Below are 21,042 nucleotides of genomic sequence, written 5' to 3'. Positions count from 1 at the left end.
GGTGACAGGATGAAGGGTGGTTAGCTCCAAAGTCAATCCAGTGATATAGTACATTGGGGGAGATGTATCAATCTGTCTACACCAAAATACTGGAGTAATTTGAACCTGAAATGCACCACATTTATTGAAGTTTTAGAACATTTTTAGCCATTTTTCCAACTCTTCCAAAAAAAAGGGCGTGTTCTCAGTAACCAGGGGTCAAAGCTTAGATAACACAAAATACATTTCCAGTCTATTGTCATGGAGACACATAGATCTGCAAAGTAAATACTCAAAATGGAAGGAGATTCTTTATTTTTCAGACTGTCAAAAAAAATTGAAAAAAAAGTCAAAGTCGCAGGTTAGTGCACAGGAGAGGAAGTGACCCGTGTAGAGGGCTGAGTCATTGTCTCGGCTCTACATAGTCCTGAAACGTTTTTTTTTAACTCTTTGGAGTATTTGTTTTGTTCTATAGTAGAAGTTCACTCAATCGTTTGCCTTTTTTTGCTTAAGTCATCGTACACAGGAAATTCTGTAAAAGAGAATTTCCCTTGTCTGTGCTCAAATATTCCCTCGGACATGACAAGTCTTATCATACGGAGCAGCAAATGGAGAAGTTATTTTTACCCTGAGGGTGGTGATCAAAAATGACAAGTGTCTTCTCTGTGTCCATGCAGTCAGCGAGGAGGCTGCCAGACCAAAGATGAAATTTTGGGAGAAGACTTGCTGCATTTTTCAGCTTTTTTTGGGTGTTTTTGTGGCCAAGGTCAAGTCAGGTAAGACGTACTGCGCTGCCGCCTTTACATTTTAACAAATTTTAGCTTTTGAAAGCTGATGTACCCAATTGGGAAGAAATAATATAGTTTTTAGCTGGTGATCCTACAGTTGAAACAATAAATTATAATTTTGTATGACTTTTGACAAACCATTGTTTTATGGGCAGAAGGTGTTTTTATTTTTTTTTTCCCACTCGAGTATAAGCCTAGTTTTTCAGCACACAAAAAATGTGCTGAAAACCCAAACTCAGCTTAAACTCGAGTAAAAAAAATATATAAGGTTTTACCTGGTTTTTGTGGTAAAATTAGGGGCCTCGGCTTATACTTGGGTCGGCTTATACTCGAGTATATACAGTATTTACTTAAGGTTTATTTTTGGCCATTGCTTGTTGAAAAAGGATTCTCCAAAAGATTGTTTCATTCCATCTGTTTGTCTGCCTGCACATCCAAACAATTGACAACGGTGGGTGCACATTTTCCAGGGGTTTTTTTATATATCCATAGAAATCTATATAGATAAATAAAAGAGAATCCTTCAACTCCTCACACATATACCAGCACTTGACTAGTGATCAGCGGGTTGGTAAAAATTTAGGTTCAACCGGTTCATTGGAAATTTGCGATAAAACTTTGTTCGGGACTTCGGCCCAAACTTTGACCCAAACACAAACCCCATTGAAGTTAATAGGGACCCGGAGTTCAACACCCAAAAATGACTTTAAAATGGGAATAGTAAATTCTAAAGGGCGGAAAATGGTGGAAATAACAGGGCAGTTGCCCTGCCCACAATAGACTGGGGAAAGTACTTGAAATAATCCTATGGTGGTGGAGGTTGGGGAGAAGCTAATATGGCTGTAATGTTTTTAAAAAATTAAAAAAACATTAATTGCAATATAAAACACAATAATACAAGGAAAAAGCAAGAAAAATCAAAATCAAGATACCAGAAACATAAAAAAGTCTCAGGGCAGGCCGGCAATACAGTTGGTGTTCCAGCGCAAGCTGGCAGTATAGCTAGTGCTCTAGGGCAGGCTGACAGGTAGCTGGTGCTCTAGGGCTGGCTGGCAGTTTATCTGGTGGTCCAGGGCAGGCTGGCAGGGTAGCTGGTGTTCCAGGAGAGACTGACAGGATAGCTGTTGCTCCAGGGCAAGCTGGCAGGATAGCTGGTGATCCAAGGAGAGCTGGCAGAGTAGCAGGTGCTCTAGGCAAGCTGGCAGGGTAGCTGCTGCTCTAGGGCAGGCTGGAAGGATAGCTGGTTCTCTATGGAAGGCTGGTGGTATAGCTGGTGCTGTAGGGCAGGCTGGGAGGATAGCTGCTGCTCTAGGGTAGGCTGGCAAGGTAGTTGGTGCTCTAGGGCAGGATTGCAGGATAGCTGGTGCTCTAGGGCAGGCTGACAGGATAACTGGTGCTCCAGGGCAGTTTGGCAGAATAACTAGTACTCTAGGCCAGCCTGACAGGATAACTGTTGCTCCAGGGCAGGCTGGCAGGATAGCTGGTACTCTAGGGCAGGTTGGCAGGATAGCTAGTACTCCAGGGCAGGCTGGCAGGATAGGTGGTACTCCAGGGCAGGCTGGCAGGATAGCTGGAGCTGTAGGGAAGGCTGGGAGGATAGCTGGTGCTCTAGGGAAGGCTGGCAGGGTAGTTGGTGCTCTAGGGCAGGATTGCAGGATAGCTGGTGCTCTAGGGCAGGCTGACAGGATAACTGGTGCTCCAGGGCAGTTTGGCAGAATAGCTAGTACTCTAGGCCAGGCTGACAGGATAACTGTTGCTCCAGGGCAGGCTGGCAGGATAGCTGGTACTCTAGGGCAGGTTGGAAGGATAGCTAGTACTCCAGGGCAGGCTGGCAGGATAGGTGGTACTCCAGGGCAGGCTGGCAGGATAGCTGGTGCTGTAGGGAAGGCTGGAAGGATAGCTGGTGCTCTAGGGAAGGCTGGCAGGGTAGTTGGTGCTCTAGGGCAGGATTGCAGGATAGCTGGTGCTCTAGGGCAGGCTGGCAGGATAACTGGTGCTCCAGGGCAGTTTGGCAGAATGGCTAGTACTCTAGGCCAGGCTGACAGGATAACTGTTGCTCCAGGGCAGGCTGGCAGGATAGCTGGTACTCTAGGGCAGGTTGGCAGGATAACTGGTGCTCCAGGGCAGGCTGGCAGGATAGCTGGTGTTCCAGGGCAGGTTGGCAGGATATCTGGTGCTCCAGGGCAGGCTGGCAGGATAGCTGGTGCTCCAGGGCAGGTTGGAAGGATAGCTGGTGCTCCAGGGCACGTTTGCAGGATAGCTGGTGCTCCAGGGCAGGTTGGCAGGATAGCTGGTGCTCCAGGGCAGGCTGGCAGGATAGCTGGTGCTCCAGGGCAGGTTGGAAGGATAGCTGGTGCTCCAGGGCACGTTTGCAGGATAGCTGGTGCTCCAGGGCAGGTTGGCAGGATAGCTGGTGCTCCAAGGCAGGCTGGCAGGATAGCTGGTGCTCCAGGGCAGGTTGGCAGGCTAGCTGGTGCTCCAGGGCAGGCTGGCAGGATAGCTGGTGCTCCAGGGCAGGTTGGCAGGATAGCTGGTGCTCCAGGGCAGGCTGGCAGGATAGCTGGTGCTCCAGGGCAGGTTGTCAGGATAGTTGGTGCTCCAGGGCAGGCTGGCAGGATAGCTGGTGCTCCAGGGCAGGTTGGCAGGATAGCTAGATGTAGAGTTCCCGGACCACTGGCGGGATGGCAGTATGCCGGGTTTCAGAGCCGCTGGTTGGAAGGCAGGATTTCAGGTTCCAGGGTCACTGGAAACATGCTCAAATAGAAGGGTTCCAGCACTGGCAAGGTCATTGCCCACTGTGGCCATGATACTCTTTGTGCTTCGACTTCTTCCACCTCTTCCAATGCTTTATGCACCTCCAAATTCTCCCTTATTTGTTTTTCTATTTTTTTTATTATTTCTTTATTTAATTTTATATTAATTTTTATTTAGAAGTACTTTGCTTGACACAATTTTTCTGCCTTGTTTAGAGATAAACGGACCAAAAATGTGTCTGGATAACCTTGTGTCTTTAATATCAGCGAGAGGAAGGGCCTGGTGTTTCCCATTGTGTCCTTTATGGCAGTGAGAAGAACTCCACTAGTGGCGGAGCTCTCATCTGACATTGGTGGTTCAGTGGCAGTTACAGAGGACTATGCTCCCCTCCTGGACATTACAGATCCCACATGCATCATACATTACAGTTTCCCTGAATATGTTGGTGTGTTCACCTGATTTCTTTGATTGATTATTTTCAGTGTAAAATTGATAATGGAGGATGACCACTATTCAAGGGCCAAATCTGTTTTACTAATGACAGAGAAACATGTAAGCCACGCCATTAATTTACTGAAAAGCTCTAGCCCTGAACTCATCGCTACCTCAGGGCTTGTTGAAGGCCTGGGAAAACAAGATGTATGATAAGGAGCTTTGTTAGTATCTTAAAAGCTTTGGATCCTACAAAGTCATGAAAATGAGCAGAGAAAAGTCATATTTACCTGATGAGTGAAGTGTAGAGTCTGCAGGAGGAGGATCACTCCAAACATTAAGCATAAGTAGCACTTATTTTAGATTGTGTTAGGTTTGTGGTTTTTTAAATTTACACAACCGGACAAACAAGCAGTTAAATACAAACTTGTAAATGCGACTGACGATAAAAATCCAATTCACGACATGTTTTAACTGTCTGTATCTGTAGTAGCTCCATTTCCCTATGAGAGTGCTGGGGCAGATGAGTGAGGTAGGTGCTGGGCAATTTCCAATGCTCAATTTCCTGGAGTATCTCACTGTGCACAACCTTATAACCCAGCGTCAGCATGGGTTTATGAGAGATCGCTCCTGTCAGACTAATCTGATTGGTTTCTACGAGGAGGTAAGTTCAAGACTGGATCTGGGGGACGCTGTGGATGTTGTATATCTGGACTTTTCAAAGGCATTTGACACCGTGCCACATAAAAGGTTGGTATATAAAATGAGACTGCTGGGAGTAGGAGAAAATCTGTGTATTTGGGTAAGTAATTGGCTTAGTGATAGAAAACAGAGGGTGGTCATTAATGGCACATTTTCAGATTGGGTTGACGTTACCAGTGGAGTGCCACAGGGGTCAGTATTGGGGCCACTCCTTTTTAATATTTTTATTAATGACCTTGTAGTGGGTTTACACAGTCAAGTTTCAATATTTGCAGATGATACTAAGCTGTGTAAAGTAATAAATACTGAGGTCGATAGTTTAGCATTACAGAGGGATTTGTGGAAGCTTGAGGGATGGGCAGAGAAATGGTTGATGAGGTTTAATGTAGATAAATGTAAAGTTATGCACTTGGGCCATGGAAACAAAAAGTATAATTATGTTCTAAACGGTCAATTACTTAGTAAAACTGAAGCTGAAAAGGACTTGGGGGTATTGGTGGATGGTAAACTTAATTTTAGTGACCAGAGCCAATAAAATAATGGGATGTATCAAGAGAGGAATAGATTCTCATGATAAAGACATAGTTTTGCCCTTATACAAATCCCTGGTCAGACCACACATGGAATATTGTGTACAGTTTTGGGCACCAGTGTATAAAAAGGATATAGTAGAGCTGGAACGGGTGCAGAGGAGAGCAACCAGGATTATTAGGGGAATGGGGGAACTAGAATACAATGACAGATTACAAAATTTGGGATTATTCAGTTTAGAAAAAAGACGACTGAGGGGAGACCTCATTACAATGTACAAATACCTGAACGGACAGTACAAGGATCTCTCCAAAGATCTTTTTATACCTCGGCCTGTGACCAGGACAAGGGGGCATCCTCTACGCTTAGAGGAGAGGCGATTCTACCATCACCATAGACAGGGGCATCCTCTACACCTAGAGGAGAGGTTGTTCTACCATCACCATAGACAGGGGCATCCTCTACACCTAGAGGAGAGGAGGTTCTACCATCACCATAGACAGGGGGCATCCTCTACACCTAGAGGAGAGGAGGTTCTACCATCACCATAGACAGGGGGCATCCTCTACGGCTAGAGGAGAGGAGGATCTACCATCACCATAGACAAAGGTTCTTTACTGTAAGAGCAGTGAGACTATGGAACTCTCTGCCGCAGGAGGTTGTTATGGCGGACTCTATGTACATGTGCAGGAGAGGCCTGGATGACTTTCTGGAGAGAAAAAATATCACGGGTTATGGGGATAAAACATTTATTTAATTCTTAAAGGTTGGACTTGATGGACTTGCGTCTCCTTCCAGCCTTATATACTATGATACTATGATACTATGAATATTGAATGGAGCGACATTACACTCCCCGACCTACCGCCCCATCAATTAGTGCGAACAGGACCCCCATTCTCCTGATCGGTGGGGGCCATTTTTGTGGTCTTTGGAGGTCCCAGCAGTTGAACCTCCTGTAGATGACTGCTAGACGAAAACCACAAAATTTGGCACAATCCTTTAAGTCAAACACATCTTACATGTTAAACATTCAAATTTCACCCAAATCTTTCTGCAAAGTAATTAAGGAAACAACACAATCATGACAATTGTTTTATTCACCAGCAGATGCTGACTAAGCCCGAGGTGCCCGATCCGTGGTTACAAAAAGTCTAAAGCACAGTCAAATTTCCCCTTTTCAGACAACTGTGCCTGGTTTCAGTTTCCCCCATGACCGTATGATCCTGTCCTCTTATGGTTGAGGGCGATAATATTTCACTAATCTGATCTCTTTAGATGTCTAGACTCATGTCTGAATATGCAGATTAGACAACTGCATTTAATTGTGAATAAAAGAAAAACTAAAGAAAAACACAAAAAGAACTCAAGATCATCGACCCAAGTGGTAACAGCAGCTCCCCACTATTGTGGATTTATTGGTTCCTAGAGTAATTTGCACATGTGAAAACTGTCTGCACACGTATTTATGAACTGTTTGCGGCAATTTTGTGTTGCGGCTGCACTGTGTCCTCCGCACCACAGAGTTGTGCACCTAAAGGGGCGTTTGGGTGCGGATCCATACCAGCCTCCACATTTAAGTCCCGACATAATTGTAACACACACCCGTTAAACTGAGGGTGTCCCAGATTATTGGAGAACTGTGCGCAGGTCTTCAGTAATCCACCACACCGTACACATTAATGAGGCAAAGTGCACAAAGTGCCTCACTGTATGACTAATGACAAATCTGGGCCATTGGGGCTTATTTACTAAGGGTCCCGCGGATGCAATTTCGCCGGGTTTCCCGACTTTTCGGGGATTGCGTCGGGGATTGTGTCGCATGCGATCGAATTGTGTCGGAATTGTGCCGGCTTTCACATGACTGAAATCGGGGGCGGGCCGTCGTACAATCCAATAGATTCGGACTGAGTGCGGAATTTAACATTTAAATTTGTGTCGCAAGATCAAGCACTTACATGCACCGGGAAGAAGAAGGTGAACTCCGGCGGACCTGATCGATATCGGGCACATGATCGTAGTGAATCGCGGCAGCTGTGAATTTGAGACGGGGAACGCACCTCTGGGATCACGCAGGGACGGGTAAGTAAATCTGCCTCATTGGGGCAGATTCACTTACCCGGCCCATTCACGATCCAGCGGCGCGTTCTCTGTGCTGGATTCGGGTCTGGCCGGGATTTATGAAGGTAGTTCCTCCACCGTCCACCAGGTGGCGCTGCTGCGCTGAAGTTCCCGGAGGCGCGCCGAAATGCCCTGAAATTCACCGGCCTATCCTGGATGAAGGTAAGCACAATTTTCGCGACACATTTTTTTAAAAAAATGCGTCGGGTTTTCCGAATCCGTCGGGTTTCTGTTTGGCCACGCCCCCCCCATTTCCATCGCGCGCATGCCGGCGCCGATGCGCCACAATCCGATCCCGGGGCAATTCAGGTACAATCGGCGCAAATTGGAAATATTCGGGTAACGCGTCGGGAAAACGCGAATCGGGCCCTTAGTAAATGACCCCCATTATGTTCATACAAAGAGGCACCTAGAGTTCACCTTCGAAGCAAACTTTGCAGGTTCGGGTTCCCCAGATCGGATCCCGAACTTCATTGTAAGTTTGGTTCCGGTTCGGCTCACCCTCCCCTCACCATTTTTTAGTGCTGGCAAAGTCACTGTGCTGTCGCTGCCATGCTGGCAGGGTGCCGCCATCTTGGGGAGGATCGTCGATTCCGATAACGTCATTGAATTACAACATTGGAAGCAACGACCTTCCACCAAAATAGCAGTATGTAATCATGCATGCATCCAGCAAGTGTGGGAACGGTTGCCTGGTGCCAAAAGTGGATTCACCTGTCTACTGTTGGCCCATTATGAGCCTGAACACGGGAAAGGGGGGGGGGATAGCCCAAATTTTATTATGTAGATAAATCCTTTCTAGTTATGCTCCTGCCCTTACCATAATGTTCCCAGGCTGATATCTAGTAGGAGATCCCCTTTGTGCAACTTCCTCATTAAAAAAAGATTTAACATATAACATTTGGAGGTGTGGCCCATGTCTTCTCCGTGCTGATTCTCTTCCTGTCCAAGAGTTTTAGCAGAATCTGATTAGAATATTGGGAATGCTACAATTTTTCTGTGAATGGTGCATTGGAATAAGTTGTATTCAGTGGGGTGAATCTTATACTTTCAATGATAATAAGTTCTTATGGGGTAGATGCACTCCTCACAGTCAGGTGCTAAGCTTTCAGCCATCTGCTTGAGCACATAGGGGCACATTTACTTACCCGGGCGCTGGAGTTCACCGAAAGTGCATTGTCCGACCATAATGCACTCTGCCGCGATTCACTAAGATTGTGCTCCCGATATCCTGCATGTATCACTTCCCTGCTCAGGTCCCTGGAGTTCACCTTCTTCTTCCTGGTGCATGTAAGTGCATTGTCCGTGTATAATGCGCTGTGCGGGGAGTCACTAAGATCCTGCGCCCGATATCCTGCATGTGTCACTTCCCCGCTCAGGTCCCCGGAGTTCACCTTCTTCTTCCTGGTGCATGTAAGTGCATTGTCCGTGTATAATGCGCTGTGCGGGGAGTCACTAAGATCGTGCGCCCGATATCCTGCATGTGTCTCTTCCCCGCTCAGGTCCCTGGAGTTCACCTTCTTCTTCCTGGTGCATGTAAGTGCATTGTCCGTGTATAATGCGCTGTGCGGGAAGTCACTAAGATCGTGCCCCCGATATCCTGCATGTGTCGCTTCCCCGCTCAGGTCCCCGGAGTTCACCTTCTTCTTCCTGGTGCATGTAAGTGCATTGTCCGTGTATAATGCGCTGTGCGGGGAGTCACTAAGATCGTGCGCCCGATATCCTGCATGTGTCGCTTCCCCGCTCAGGTCCCCGGAGTTCACCTTCTTCTTCCTGGTGCATGTAAGTGCATTGTCCGTGTATAATGCGCTGTGCGGGGAGTCACTAAGATCGTGCACCCGATATCCTGCATGTGTCTCTTCCCCGCTCAGGTCCCTGGAGTTCACCTTCTTCTTCCTGGTGCATGTAAGTGTATTGTCCTGCAACACAATTCGCGCTCAGTCCGAATCAGTTGGAACGTCCGACGTCACGAACCCCGATTTCTGTCGCATGAAATCTGATCGGGTGCAACAGAATCCCCAGTTAAGTCACAGCAGCGCAAATCACAAAAATGACAGAAAATCTGACTAAAGTGCGGCCGCGGACCCTTAGTAAATAAGCCCCACTGTCTCTCTGAAGGTGAATATTTTGTAGCCCATGGTCAGCCATCGTAAGCATGGCTTACACTATGGCCCTATCTAAGTCCCCGAGTGTCACATTTTTATAACTCGTCCTAATCACCTCTACGGACAGCTAATGGTACCCGCTGTCTACCAGCTCAGCATTTATATCTGCCCCATGTAGGCACCTTATCCATAGTAGAGTAGAGTAGGTAACATTTCATTAGCACACATGTGGTCTCCACCATCACACTTCCACATCTGTGCCCTACAATTCACACAACATCAATATACATGATTTACTGTATATACACAGACACTTCCTTCCTTGTCCATTAGTGGCAGGATGATGGCAGAACATTTAAAGAGGATTAAACCTAACTAATACAAACATGACACGGATGGCGATATATAACATGGCATCACATAACATACAATTTCTGATACATGTCCACAGTGGACATTTTGTGTGTATATTGCTTATTGGTAGGTTGTCCTTCTTTCCAACTGTACTGACCCAACTCAAAAGACTGAGTTGGTCCTGAGTAGATGTCCACATGCACCGTGTAGTATAGACTGGCTAAGCAGAGGATATACAGTATATAGTGACACTGAGTAAGCATCACTTTTGTAAGGAGGTACTAAGGCATCCACCACACTATGAGGGTAGCCCCAAGAGGACGTCTTTGCTGTGTTGGACTTACTAAGGGGGTGTTAGTATTGTAAGGAAGGTATTATGGAGCCATCTTCCACTGAGATGCCAAAACTACTGGGAGGCGTATGATGGTGGTCTGCAGCTCATGTCTAGATCTACCGTGTGTCCTGACATGAGTGTTACAGTGTGAGTACAATGGGGCTCATTTACTAACCCGGTCTATTCGCGATCCCACGGTGCGTTGTCCGACGTTGATTTGGAGCTTGCCGGGATTCACTAAGGTCATGCGCCCGATATCCACCAGGTGTCGCTGCTACGCTGAAGTCCGCCGGAGTTCACCTTCTTCATCTCGCTGTATGTGAGTGCTATTCCTGCAACACAAATTTTTCTACAAATTCCGTCAGGTTTTCCGATGGTCACGTCCCCCAATTTCTGTTGCGTGAAAGCCGGCACCGATGTGCCACAATCCAATCGCGTGTGCCAAAATCCCAGGGCAATTCGACGCAAATCAGAAATATTTGGGAAACCCGACGAAAATTTCAGACCCGATTCAGACCCTTAGTAAATGAGCCCCAATGAGTTCTCGTTGTATGACCCATACACAATTCTTGCTTGTAGTGTTTAACAGTTGATACATTATCTAAAGGGAAGAATAAAGAGGAGCGTGCTCCCAAAGGTGTCCTACACCCTCTCCTTACCCTCATGGTTAAGGCTATGCAGAAAGATATAACACTTGTATGTCCGGGATCCTCAGGTTGGATCAGGTTGGTGGACACATACGGTAGATATTGGTGGTTTGGTGAAACAAACTCACCACATAGTCAGGAATCAAATTCTAAGCTCTTGAAGTTCAGTTAAAAAGTTCTTATTTTGAAGCTGAATTAGCTCCGGGTCACCAGTATTTTACCTGATACACAATGATGTTGTGTTCCCTGTAGATGCAGCAGCCTGGCATTGAGTCAAATTCATTACATTATTGATATAGAGGTCATTCCTTCCATAAGTATAGGGCAGATTACTGTAGAATATGTGTATAAAGTGGACAGGACCGGTTTACATTGGGAACCGTCACTTCCATGAAGATTCTCCTCTCTCTTCCAGATGTCTCCACTGTTGGAAGTGCCACCACCCTACACTGTAACCATTCAATAGTGAACTTCACCATGGTCACCTGGAGGGTGAAGCTCCCGAATCAGTCTTCCTGTTTTCTCTCAACTCGCGGAAATGTTATTGAGAGAAACTGCAGCCATCGGATTCAACTGGATCTGGATAAAGAGCGGACATCTCTCAGGATACATGACATCGTGCTCCTCGATGAAGGAAATTATACCTGTGAGATTGTCAATAGAACCGGAACCTTTCGAGATACAGTTTCATTACAGGTACTAGGTAAGAGATCACTTGAACCGATACTCTGTATCCTCTTATAGTGTTATAGGGGGTCTCTGTACCCCACTTGTAGGAGCAGCAAAGAATAAAAAACATTACGTCCAGGTGGTTTTCTATATATTCACCCAATAGTTCACAGGATCATCGTGAATGTCCATATATCCGGGCAATGCAAGTTGAAAGTTTAAACAGAGCTGATCAGGTGATCTTGTCATGGCGCGGCCCCTTCTACGTATGTTTTTACAGCAATATATTTTAAATATAGTAACACAGTGGGGCAGATTTACTTACCAGGTCCATTCGCGATCCAGCGGCGCGTTCTCTGCGGTGGATTCGGGTTTTCGGCGATTCACTAAGGCAGTTCCTCCGACGTCCACCAGGTGTCGCTGCTGCGCAGAAGTCCGCGGAGGCCCGCCGGAGTTCACGATCCTATTCTTGGTGAAGGTAAGCGCGTGTCCAGTGACACCGTTTTTTAAAAAATGCAGCGGTTTTTCGGAATCCGTCGGGTTTTTGTTCGGCCACGCCCCCCCGATTTCCATCGCGTGCATGCCGGCGCCGATGCGCCACAATCCGATCGCGTGCGCCAAAAACCTGGGGCAATTCAGGAAAAATTGCCACAAAACGGAAATGTTTGGGTAACACGTTGGGAAAATGCGAATCGGGCCCTTAGTAAATGACCCCCAGTAATTCAAAAGGCTAAAAACAACAACAAATCAGTCATTGTACATACTGATACCGAGGAGCAGGAAGAAGAGAAGGGGGGTGAAAGCCATAGGGGTAACCACAGTATACTATTTGTATGTAAGTTGTATGTAAGTTGAAACTGTATATTTTATAGTTGTAGCTCTAGACAAATTTTTTTCTTTTTGGCCCAGTGACAATTGGATTTTCAAAATATTTTGCTGTAATTTGGACCAAGGATTATGAATAAAGCTTCATTACAGACACCTTACAGCTGATCATTGCAGCCTGGGACTATAGTAACATCCAGAGAGAACACCAGAGGTCACAGGGGGCAGAGGGGTCCGTCTGTAACTATGGGTCGTCTGTAAGTTGGGTGTCTTAAAGTAGGGGACCGCCTGTATACAGTATATGTATTCTACTATATTGTGCGTTATTGGAAATCTTATCCCTTACAGGACTCAGCCCTTTTTTCGTTTTTGCATTTCTGTTTTTTACTCCCCTGATTTCAAAAGTGATAATGTTTTTGTTTTTACATTTACAGTGATGCGTGGGGGTTATCTGCGGGACAAATTGTACAATTCAGTGGCGCCATTTATTTTATGCAGTGTTCTGAAAGATTTTTAAAAAATGTCAATCATTTTTTCACACTTTGGTTTACGGAGCTGTTTAAGGTGTTATTTTTTGTGGTACGTGCTGGTATATTAATTTAAATACATTTGGGACCTATGGCATCATTTTTTATTCAAATATTCATTAATGAAAAAATGGCAAAAAAAAGCTGATTGAGACATTTGGGCGCTATATTCTGTTACAGTGTTCAACGTAGACCGAATACCGTCATCTTTTTATATTTTGAGGGATCGGGCATTTTGGACCGTGGCAACATCTATCATTGATAAATATTTTGTAAAATATTTTTTTAACTATTATTTTAGACCCTCTAGGGTACTTTAACCCTGCAGGGTCTGATTGCTAATACTATATGCTGTAATATTTCTGCATTGCAGTATGTAGCAACTTTATAGATGATCTGTAGTAGCCTGCCATTACACGAGGACTACGAGTCTCTATTAAACTGTATTGGCTGTACTGATCGCCACCCACCCATGACATCATGGGGAGAGGTGATTGTCCATCCATGATGGCGGCAGGGTGCAAAGTCGTAAAGCAAACAATAGTCAAAGATACAAGCAAGGGTCAGGAACACATTTGTGGGATTTATCAAGACTGGAATATTATGATTAAAATTCCCCTGCCGGCACCAATAAGAGGCTCCAGCCTCGGGTGGATCGGGTGCAAACTCCATAAGTTTGGACCTAAGACTAAGTCTGATCTGGTGGATCTGTTATAGTCTCAGTTGGTTTTTATGTCTTGCTCCCCATTATGCTGGTAGGTGAAATATGAGGCAAGGAGCGGATTTTAGAGCTTTCACTGTGTGCTTCACCTTATAGATTTTATTAGGTTTTAATAGATTTTAAAAAATGAAACAGCAAAAAATTACTTCACTTTGCTATATTCTGGTGCTAACTATTTTTAATACTTTGATGTATGGAGCTGTGTAAGGTGTCATTTTTTGGGTGACTAGATCACAATTTCATTGCTACCATTTTGGGGACCACATGACCTTTTAAACACTTTTATTCCAATTTTTATAAGTTGCAAAATTTCCAAAAAGTGGCGATTCGGACATTGGGCACTATTTTCCATTACAGTTTTTATATTTGAATAGATTAGGACTTTTAGAATGCAGAGATATCTAACATGGATTTTTTTTTTATAGCAGTTCTAGGGAAAGGAGTAAAATTTAATTTTTATTTATTTTTTTAATTTATTTCTATATTTTTGCTTTTTTATCTTTATTTATCATATTTTTGGATCCTATAAAGTAATTTAACTCTAGGAGATCTACTCACTCCTGCCACATACTGAAAAACTATTGTAGGGTGATTTTGTTAACAATCCGTATCAGTGTGCCAGTGGCACACTGTAACAGATCAGCCTGAAATTACAGGCCCTGGAATCTTATATTGACACAAGGCTGTAATCCAAATGGATTGTCGCTCCTCAATGATGACACAGGATGTCACAGGATGTCACAGCTGTCCGGCTGTGTGAGAGTTAGTATCTGCGCATGCGCGATAGGTGCCGAGAGCTTGGTGACGTCACGGCTCTCGGCACCCGAAGGAAACGGCTACAATGAAGGAGGCGTGAATAATTAAAGATCGGAAGACATCTCCCTTCCGAAGATGACGTAGGGGTAGCACCGGAGGAATATTTTCATAGGTAAGTAAAACATTTTTTTATCTAAACGATCGCCGTGCCTAACTAAAGTATGTGCCGGCATCAGTATTAAATAGCCTACCAGGTGGTCTGCTCGCATGATTTTATCATGCCAGCAGTGGTAGGTTTCCTTTAAGTCCTGTCTCTAACACATTTACTTCCTGTAATATTACAAACATCAAAGAAGCCGTGTGAGTGATGAGAGGAGACTGTCCCTTGTGTCTTAAAGAAACCTCCCGACAAGAAGAGATTGCAAAAAAATTAACACAAGTATCTCATACATTACATATGTCCATGCTACAGCCCCATCATCTCCTGTACGTGTACCCCAGAATAGCAATAATTTATTATTTTATTTTTGTTTTTAGCTCAACCTTATGTAGCAATAACAGTGGATGAGAATGGGCATCCAAAGTGCCAAGCCAACAGGGGAAGACCAGCAGCAAATATATCATGGAACCCAATGTCTACGGATCAAATAACGACTCAGATACATACAAATGATGATGGAACCGTGACAGTGACCAGCTCATACAACACATCCATGGCCACAGAGGTCACCTGCATAGTGTCACACCCGACTTTATCACGACCTATAGAAAAACGCTTAGAGACACTTCCTTTGGGTTTGTATCTTTTGTAGCTCCATGAATTTCTACATTGTATCCAAAAGATAGCAACTAAACCGAGAACAAAATGATGGACAAAAAAGTTTTCTTACCATTTCTTGCTTCTTTTAGAAGATTTAACCCTAAATAGTACGTGAAGAGCCTCAGTATTTTTAGGGATGGTGAGGGCAAAGTGGCAAATAGCCAAAAAGCTGCACTTTTGGGATACCGGCAGTTCAAGGAGTTTTCCAAGCTGCTCAACTACCCAAGGACTTACCCATTGGATAGGTCATTAGTAGTAGTACTAGAGCAGACCCCTGGCATAGGTTCAGGTTCGGCACATAGATACTTGCCAGGATAGAACATGAGGTTTTGGTCACAAATCCAAACAACAAAATTTGTTGTTATTCTTTTTCGTACAGTTGCAGAAGGACATAACATCTACCTGATTCTCGGGGGAACTATAGTCTTCGTGCTGCTTCTTGGAATCTTTTTATTTTGGAAGAGATCTAATATCAGGTATTTACAATTCATTATAATATTTATTAGAATACATGTATTACTGCATTGTAGGGAAGCTATAAATAAATGTTACTCTAGATCATAGGTCATAGATAAGTGATGAGTGGGAGTGTAAGATTTAGCTGCTGTCCCCAGTGGTGGATTAAGTGTCTCATGGGTCCTGGGCTGTTCACATGACTAGGATTCCCCCCCCCCCCCCCCCAGCGTTCAAACCAACCTCGCGCCTAGATGTTTGGACTTGAGTGCTACTCTATATTCTCTACATCCTCTATATCCTCTATACTTATATACCTTATATACTCTATATCCTCTATACATATATACCCTATATACTCTACATCCTCTATACATATATACCTTATATACTCTACATCCTCTATACATATATACCTTATATACTCTATATCCTCTATACATATATACCCTATATACTCTACATCCTCTATACATATATACCTTATATACTCTACATCCTCTATACATATATACCCTATATACTCTACATCCTCTATACATATATACCCTATATACTCTACATTCTCTATATCCTCTATACATATATACCCTATATACTCTACATCCTCTATATCCTCTATACATATATACCTTATATACTCTATTTCCTCTATACATATATACCCTATATACTCTACATCCTCTATACATATATACCCTATATACTCTACATTCTCTATATCCTCTATACATATATACCCTATATACTCTACATCCTCTATATCCTCTATACATATATACCTTATATACTCTATTTCCTCTATACATATATACCCTATATACTCTACACCCTCTATATCCTCTATACACTCTATATCCTTCCTTAATCTTGTACTGTACATAAAAGTAATTTAAACTACAACTGTGCTTTTATAACCCATTTATTTAAGAAAAGCCAATCACATTCATGAAACCCTCCACCCCGACTACTGTCCAGACCAGATCTCTCAGACAGTGCAGGTAATGAGGATGCTGCCCCTGGCTGCCCCCGGCCTCTGCACTCCGCAGCTGATCTCCCCCTCATACAGTAAATACTCGTGTATAAGCCGCAGCTCCTAACTTTACCACAAAAAAAAAAAAAATGGCAAAAGTTATTGACTTGAGTATAATCCCTAGGAGGGATTCAGCAGATCCCCCCTTTTAATGAGATGTCCACAGAAGATGCCCCCCTTTAATGACATTTCCACAGCAGGGTACTCTTGAAAAAAAATCTCTATACTCACCACCGTCTTCTTCTCCCCGTGGCTCCGTCTTCTCCTCTTCCTGCCCGCACGGCGGATTCACTATGACGTCACATGGCCGTGACACCGCCAAATCATAGTGTGTGCGCCCAGGCCGGAAAGAGAAGATGAAGCCGTGGGGCCGGGAAGAAGAAGCCAGAAGGTGAGTATAGATTTTTTTTTAAGACTGATGACAGATCTTCATATAGACGGTATAGGGGCTTTCAAAGGGCCCACACCCGCCCATACCACCTATATGAAGATCCACCATTGGCTGTCTGAGATCACTGCGGGTGGTTCGAGGGGCCCATAGCACCTATTTGAAGATCCACCATTGGCTGTCTGAGATCACTGCGGGTGGTTCGAGGGGCCCATACCGCCTATTTGAAGATCCACCATTGGCTGTCTGAGATCACCGTGAGTGGTTCATGGGGCCCATACCACCTATATGAAGATCTACCATTGGCTGTCTGAGATGACTGTGGGTGGTGCTCTCATGTACTTCAGTGGGAACTTTCACCCAATACCATCACCTTGGATAGAGCTGTCTGCTTTTGACGCTAATTGTTGTATGCATTGATGGGAGTGTTGCGTGTCACACAACTACCGATTACTGATTAACAGGGTTGGACATCTTATTTAAATTTTTTGTTTTGTATTAGGGGCGTTATATTAAGCAACTTGCCAATATACATATATTCAAATAAAGTCATTGAGAAATCCCTTCCTGCAGCTCCCATCCACAAGACGGCTGGAGATGGAGGAGCATGTGACCTTACACTCCAATGAGCACCCACTCCCATACAGCGTCCTGTGAGCTACCTGTGCAGTGATCTCCCTTTCCTGTTACACCGCCTGTCATGGCTACTTCACAGGCGGCTGTTATAGTGTCCCCCTCATAATAACTCTTTAAGTCTCCCAAATAATTTTGGACTACCCTACAGGAAGCCACTTGGTTGCTACATCTTGGAGTCCTACTAGCTTCCTTTTGGAGTAGTCTTTGTTTAGTGATCCAGGTGTTGGGTGAGTAGCAAAGGGGGAGAGAAGAAACAGGCTGAGGTTAGTGAATGGGAAAGATTTTGAGCGAAACATATGATTGAAAAATTGTGAAACCAAAAAAAAATCCTCAAAAATTTACCAATATGTTCTGTCCTTCAGAAATTGCCTCAGTGTGAAAAAGGACAATCCGGACACAAGAGAAAATCCTGACATGGTAAGAAATGAAATATATTATTGAAGTTTATTATTATCAGATACTGAGATGCATGAGGCTGATATCTTTACGTTTTTGGCACCTTGAGATCTAGAGGCAACAAATCTGTTTTGTACTGATCCATGATAGGCCAGCAATAGATGTCCATGAATCTACTAATGTTCCTCAGATTTCCACCGATACTATACAAATGTATGTACGGAGTAAGTTAGGATACATAGCCTCTAGTAGAACATCTCTCTTTAGTACACAATCCAAAGAAATGATCCAGCGCGTGAGTTAGGAAGAAATTCTCCTTGACAAAGAGCGTGTGTATGCGCTCGAAACGCGTAGGCTGGATACTGTAGTCCACTACATGGACGCAGTGCTACGGTTTATGTGATGTCAATATTTTTTTATGGAAGTCAAATAAAAAGTTCAGAGAATTTCTTCCTAACTCACGCGCTGGATCATTTCTTTGGATTGTCTGCTGTTTCACACGCTGGTCACGTGGGATCCGAACTGCCTTGCTGGAAGTCTCCTCAGGACGAACCTGGTCGGGTGAGCGTAATCTACCTTCCATTTCACACTTTATTCATATCTCTTTAGTACAACTGCCATGCAAGTCCCACCAAACTCGGGTTATCCCCGATCCACAAAAGGGTCTCTGAGGTTTGATTTCTTTTGGATCCCTCATCAATTGGGAGAAAGTGGGACTAACGGTCTCCCAGAAACTGGAGGTCTGGTGCACATGTATAAGTTTTGCTCAATTGACTCCTAGAGCAAAATAAAACAAGGTTCTAGCAGAGCCAAGGCGTGGGCGGTGAATTAATGACAGTCTTCCGATTGCTCTTCAATTACTCTTCTTTTCTTCCAGAATTCCCGTTATCCCATTTCCTCTAGATAGGATCATCCAACAGACTTTTATAGTGATGGCAATATCAAGGTCATAGGAGCCTCTGAGAGTCTCCAAACTGTTATAGCTAGTGGTGCTCCAATTAGAGATGAGCGAGCACTAAAATGCTCGGGTGCTCGAGACAAACTTTTCCAGATGCTCGAGTGCTCGTCTCGAATAACGAGCCCCATTGAAGTCAATGGGAGACCCGAGCATTTATTTGCTAAAACAGAACAGTAAAAGAACACAGTGCTTAATTACATATTCCAGATGTTTTGCTTGTTAGAACACATTGAAATAACACTATTCTTCACATTGCAGGTGTGCCCGTGTGTCTCCCGGTTCGGAGATACGCACGCTCATCTACAAAGTGAAGAATAGAATTAAAACATTAAAAACAGTGACTACAGGAGCATTTAAGTGCAGAACACATTGAAAGAACAATATTCTTCACATTCCAGATGTTCCGAACATCTCCGAACCTAGCGGGAGATACGCGCGCACACCTGCAATGTGAGGAATAGTGTTATTTCAATGTGTTCTAACAAGCAAAACATCAGGAAACATCTGTAATATTTTATTAAACAATAAAAACACTGTTCTTCACTTAATTTAATGCTCGATCGCGAGCAGGGGAAATACTCGTCCGAGTAACGAGCCGGTCCGAGTATGCTAATACTCCACCCAGCAGTATACTCGCTCATCTCTAGCTCCAATGGCATCATGGGGGCAACAATTGGGTGAAAAATGGCAGCACCTATGTACCTCCAACCTTTTAATAGATAACAACTCTGGTCAGTGCCAGCCGCGATCAAGGTTGTTCACGGTTTTCTCAACTGTATGTAGATGACCTATTCTGTGAGTCCTCACCATGAAGGGGTTAATGACCCTGTGCTTTAAATGTATGATGTGTGTCATTAAAGGAAACCTGTCAGTAGAACTAAACCGCACTTACTAAACATAGAGTTGAAAGCTGCTATTACACAGCAGTACAACTATCCCTATATTGTTATTCCCATGCCTGAAAATTTCCATTGTCAGTTTGTAAAATTGACTCGCCATCTAGATGAAGAGAATTCAGCTCACTCCTCTCTCAGGAATTCTCTTCACTGAGGAGGCGTGGTTGAGCATGAATATACTGGGTAAAGATCAGAGAAGATGTGGACTCACTTTGGGGTAATTTGTACTGCTGTATAATATGATCCTATGATCTTTAAATAATGTTTTGTACAAATCTAAATAAATATTTTGGGGAACATTTACTAAGGGTCCGTCGGACGCATTTCCGTCGGGTTTCCCGAATATTTCCCTGAATTACCCCTGGTTTTTGGCGCGTTTGGATTTTGGTGCATCGGCGGCGGCTTCCGTGCGACACAAATCGGGGGCGTGGCCGTCGACAACCCGACTGATTTGAACAAACTGCGAAATTTAACTTTCAAAATTGTGTCGCAAGATCAGCAGTCACATACACCTGGAAGAAGAAGGTGAGCTCCGGCGGACCTGAGCGGGGAAGCGACACATGCAGGAAATTGGACGCACGATCTAAGTGAATCACGGGAGCTCCGAATCCTCGTCGGACATTCCGGACAGGTCAACGGGACAGGTAAGTAAATGTGCCCCAATGTGTAGTTCAAAATATACGCATTAAATATCAGATTTCAATTTTTCTATCTCTTTTTTTTTAGATTGTGGAGGAAGTGGAGCCTTACGCAAGTTTTACGGAAACAGTGAACACCATATATGATTCCATCCAGGACCTTCCCGATTATAAAGCGACAAACCTACATCCAATGCAAAAAGCTTAACGTCTTCTAGATTGAGCCATTAATTTATTTCAGGGTTTTTTTTTTCCTACTCCAGAAGATTAAAAAATAATGAAAGAAAATAATAATACTAATATTTATCACATAAGGAAAATACATTTTCTTTACTTTTACATTTTCCCAGCCCTTGATTAGAATGTGATGTGCACTTTTTACTGATTTATAGCATTAAAAACGTCAAAAATACACGTTATCTGTTGATTTAGCACAGGAAGCTCAGGATTGGCTCAGCAGTCCCCGGGTCCTGCTTAGGACCATGAAGGCCACAGAGATGTTTAGAGCTGTAAGTGCAGTTTTACAGGTGGTTTCCTCACTTCTCTGGGTCTTTGAGCTCTACTCCTAATATCCATAGT

At 44.1% G+C, this 21,042-nt stretch overlaps 1 protein-coding gene across 2 annotated transcripts; it reads left to right on the top strand.

Moving 5' to 3' along the window:
- The first annotated feature begins 433 nt into the window (after window positions 1-433).
- LOC140116821 (cell surface glycoprotein CD200 receptor 1-B-like) lies at window positions 434-20,720 on the top strand. Of its 2 annotated transcripts, XM_072133251.1 has the most exons (6): window positions 438-755; window positions 11,163-11,450; window positions 14,783-15,040; window positions 15,445-15,541; window positions 17,938-17,992; window positions 20,552-20,720. In XM_072133251.1, exons 1-6 carry the CDS (start codon window positions 683-685, stop codon window positions 20,669-20,671), a joined length of 891 nt encoding a protein of 296 aa, XP_071989352.1. In that variant the 5' UTR covers window positions 438-682; the 3' UTR covers window positions 20,672-20,720. The 2 variants fall into 2 exon arrangements, with proteins under 2 accessions (XP_071989353.1, XP_071989352.1); XM_072133252.1 differs by lacking the exon at window positions 14,783-15,040 and having other exon boundaries at window positions 434-755.
- The last annotated feature ends 322 nt before the right edge of the window (window positions 20,721-21,042 follow it).

The sequence above is a fragment of the Engystomops pustulosus genome, chromosome 2 (assembly GCF_040894005.1).
Source record: "Engystomops pustulosus chromosome 2, aEngPut4.maternal, whole genome shotgun sequence".
NCBI lineage: Eukaryota > Metazoa > Chordata > Amphibia > Anura > Leptodactylidae > Engystomops > Engystomops pustulosus.
Note: the sequence above shows the minus strand (reverse complement) of the source record. Positions and strands in the feature narration are given on the sequence as shown.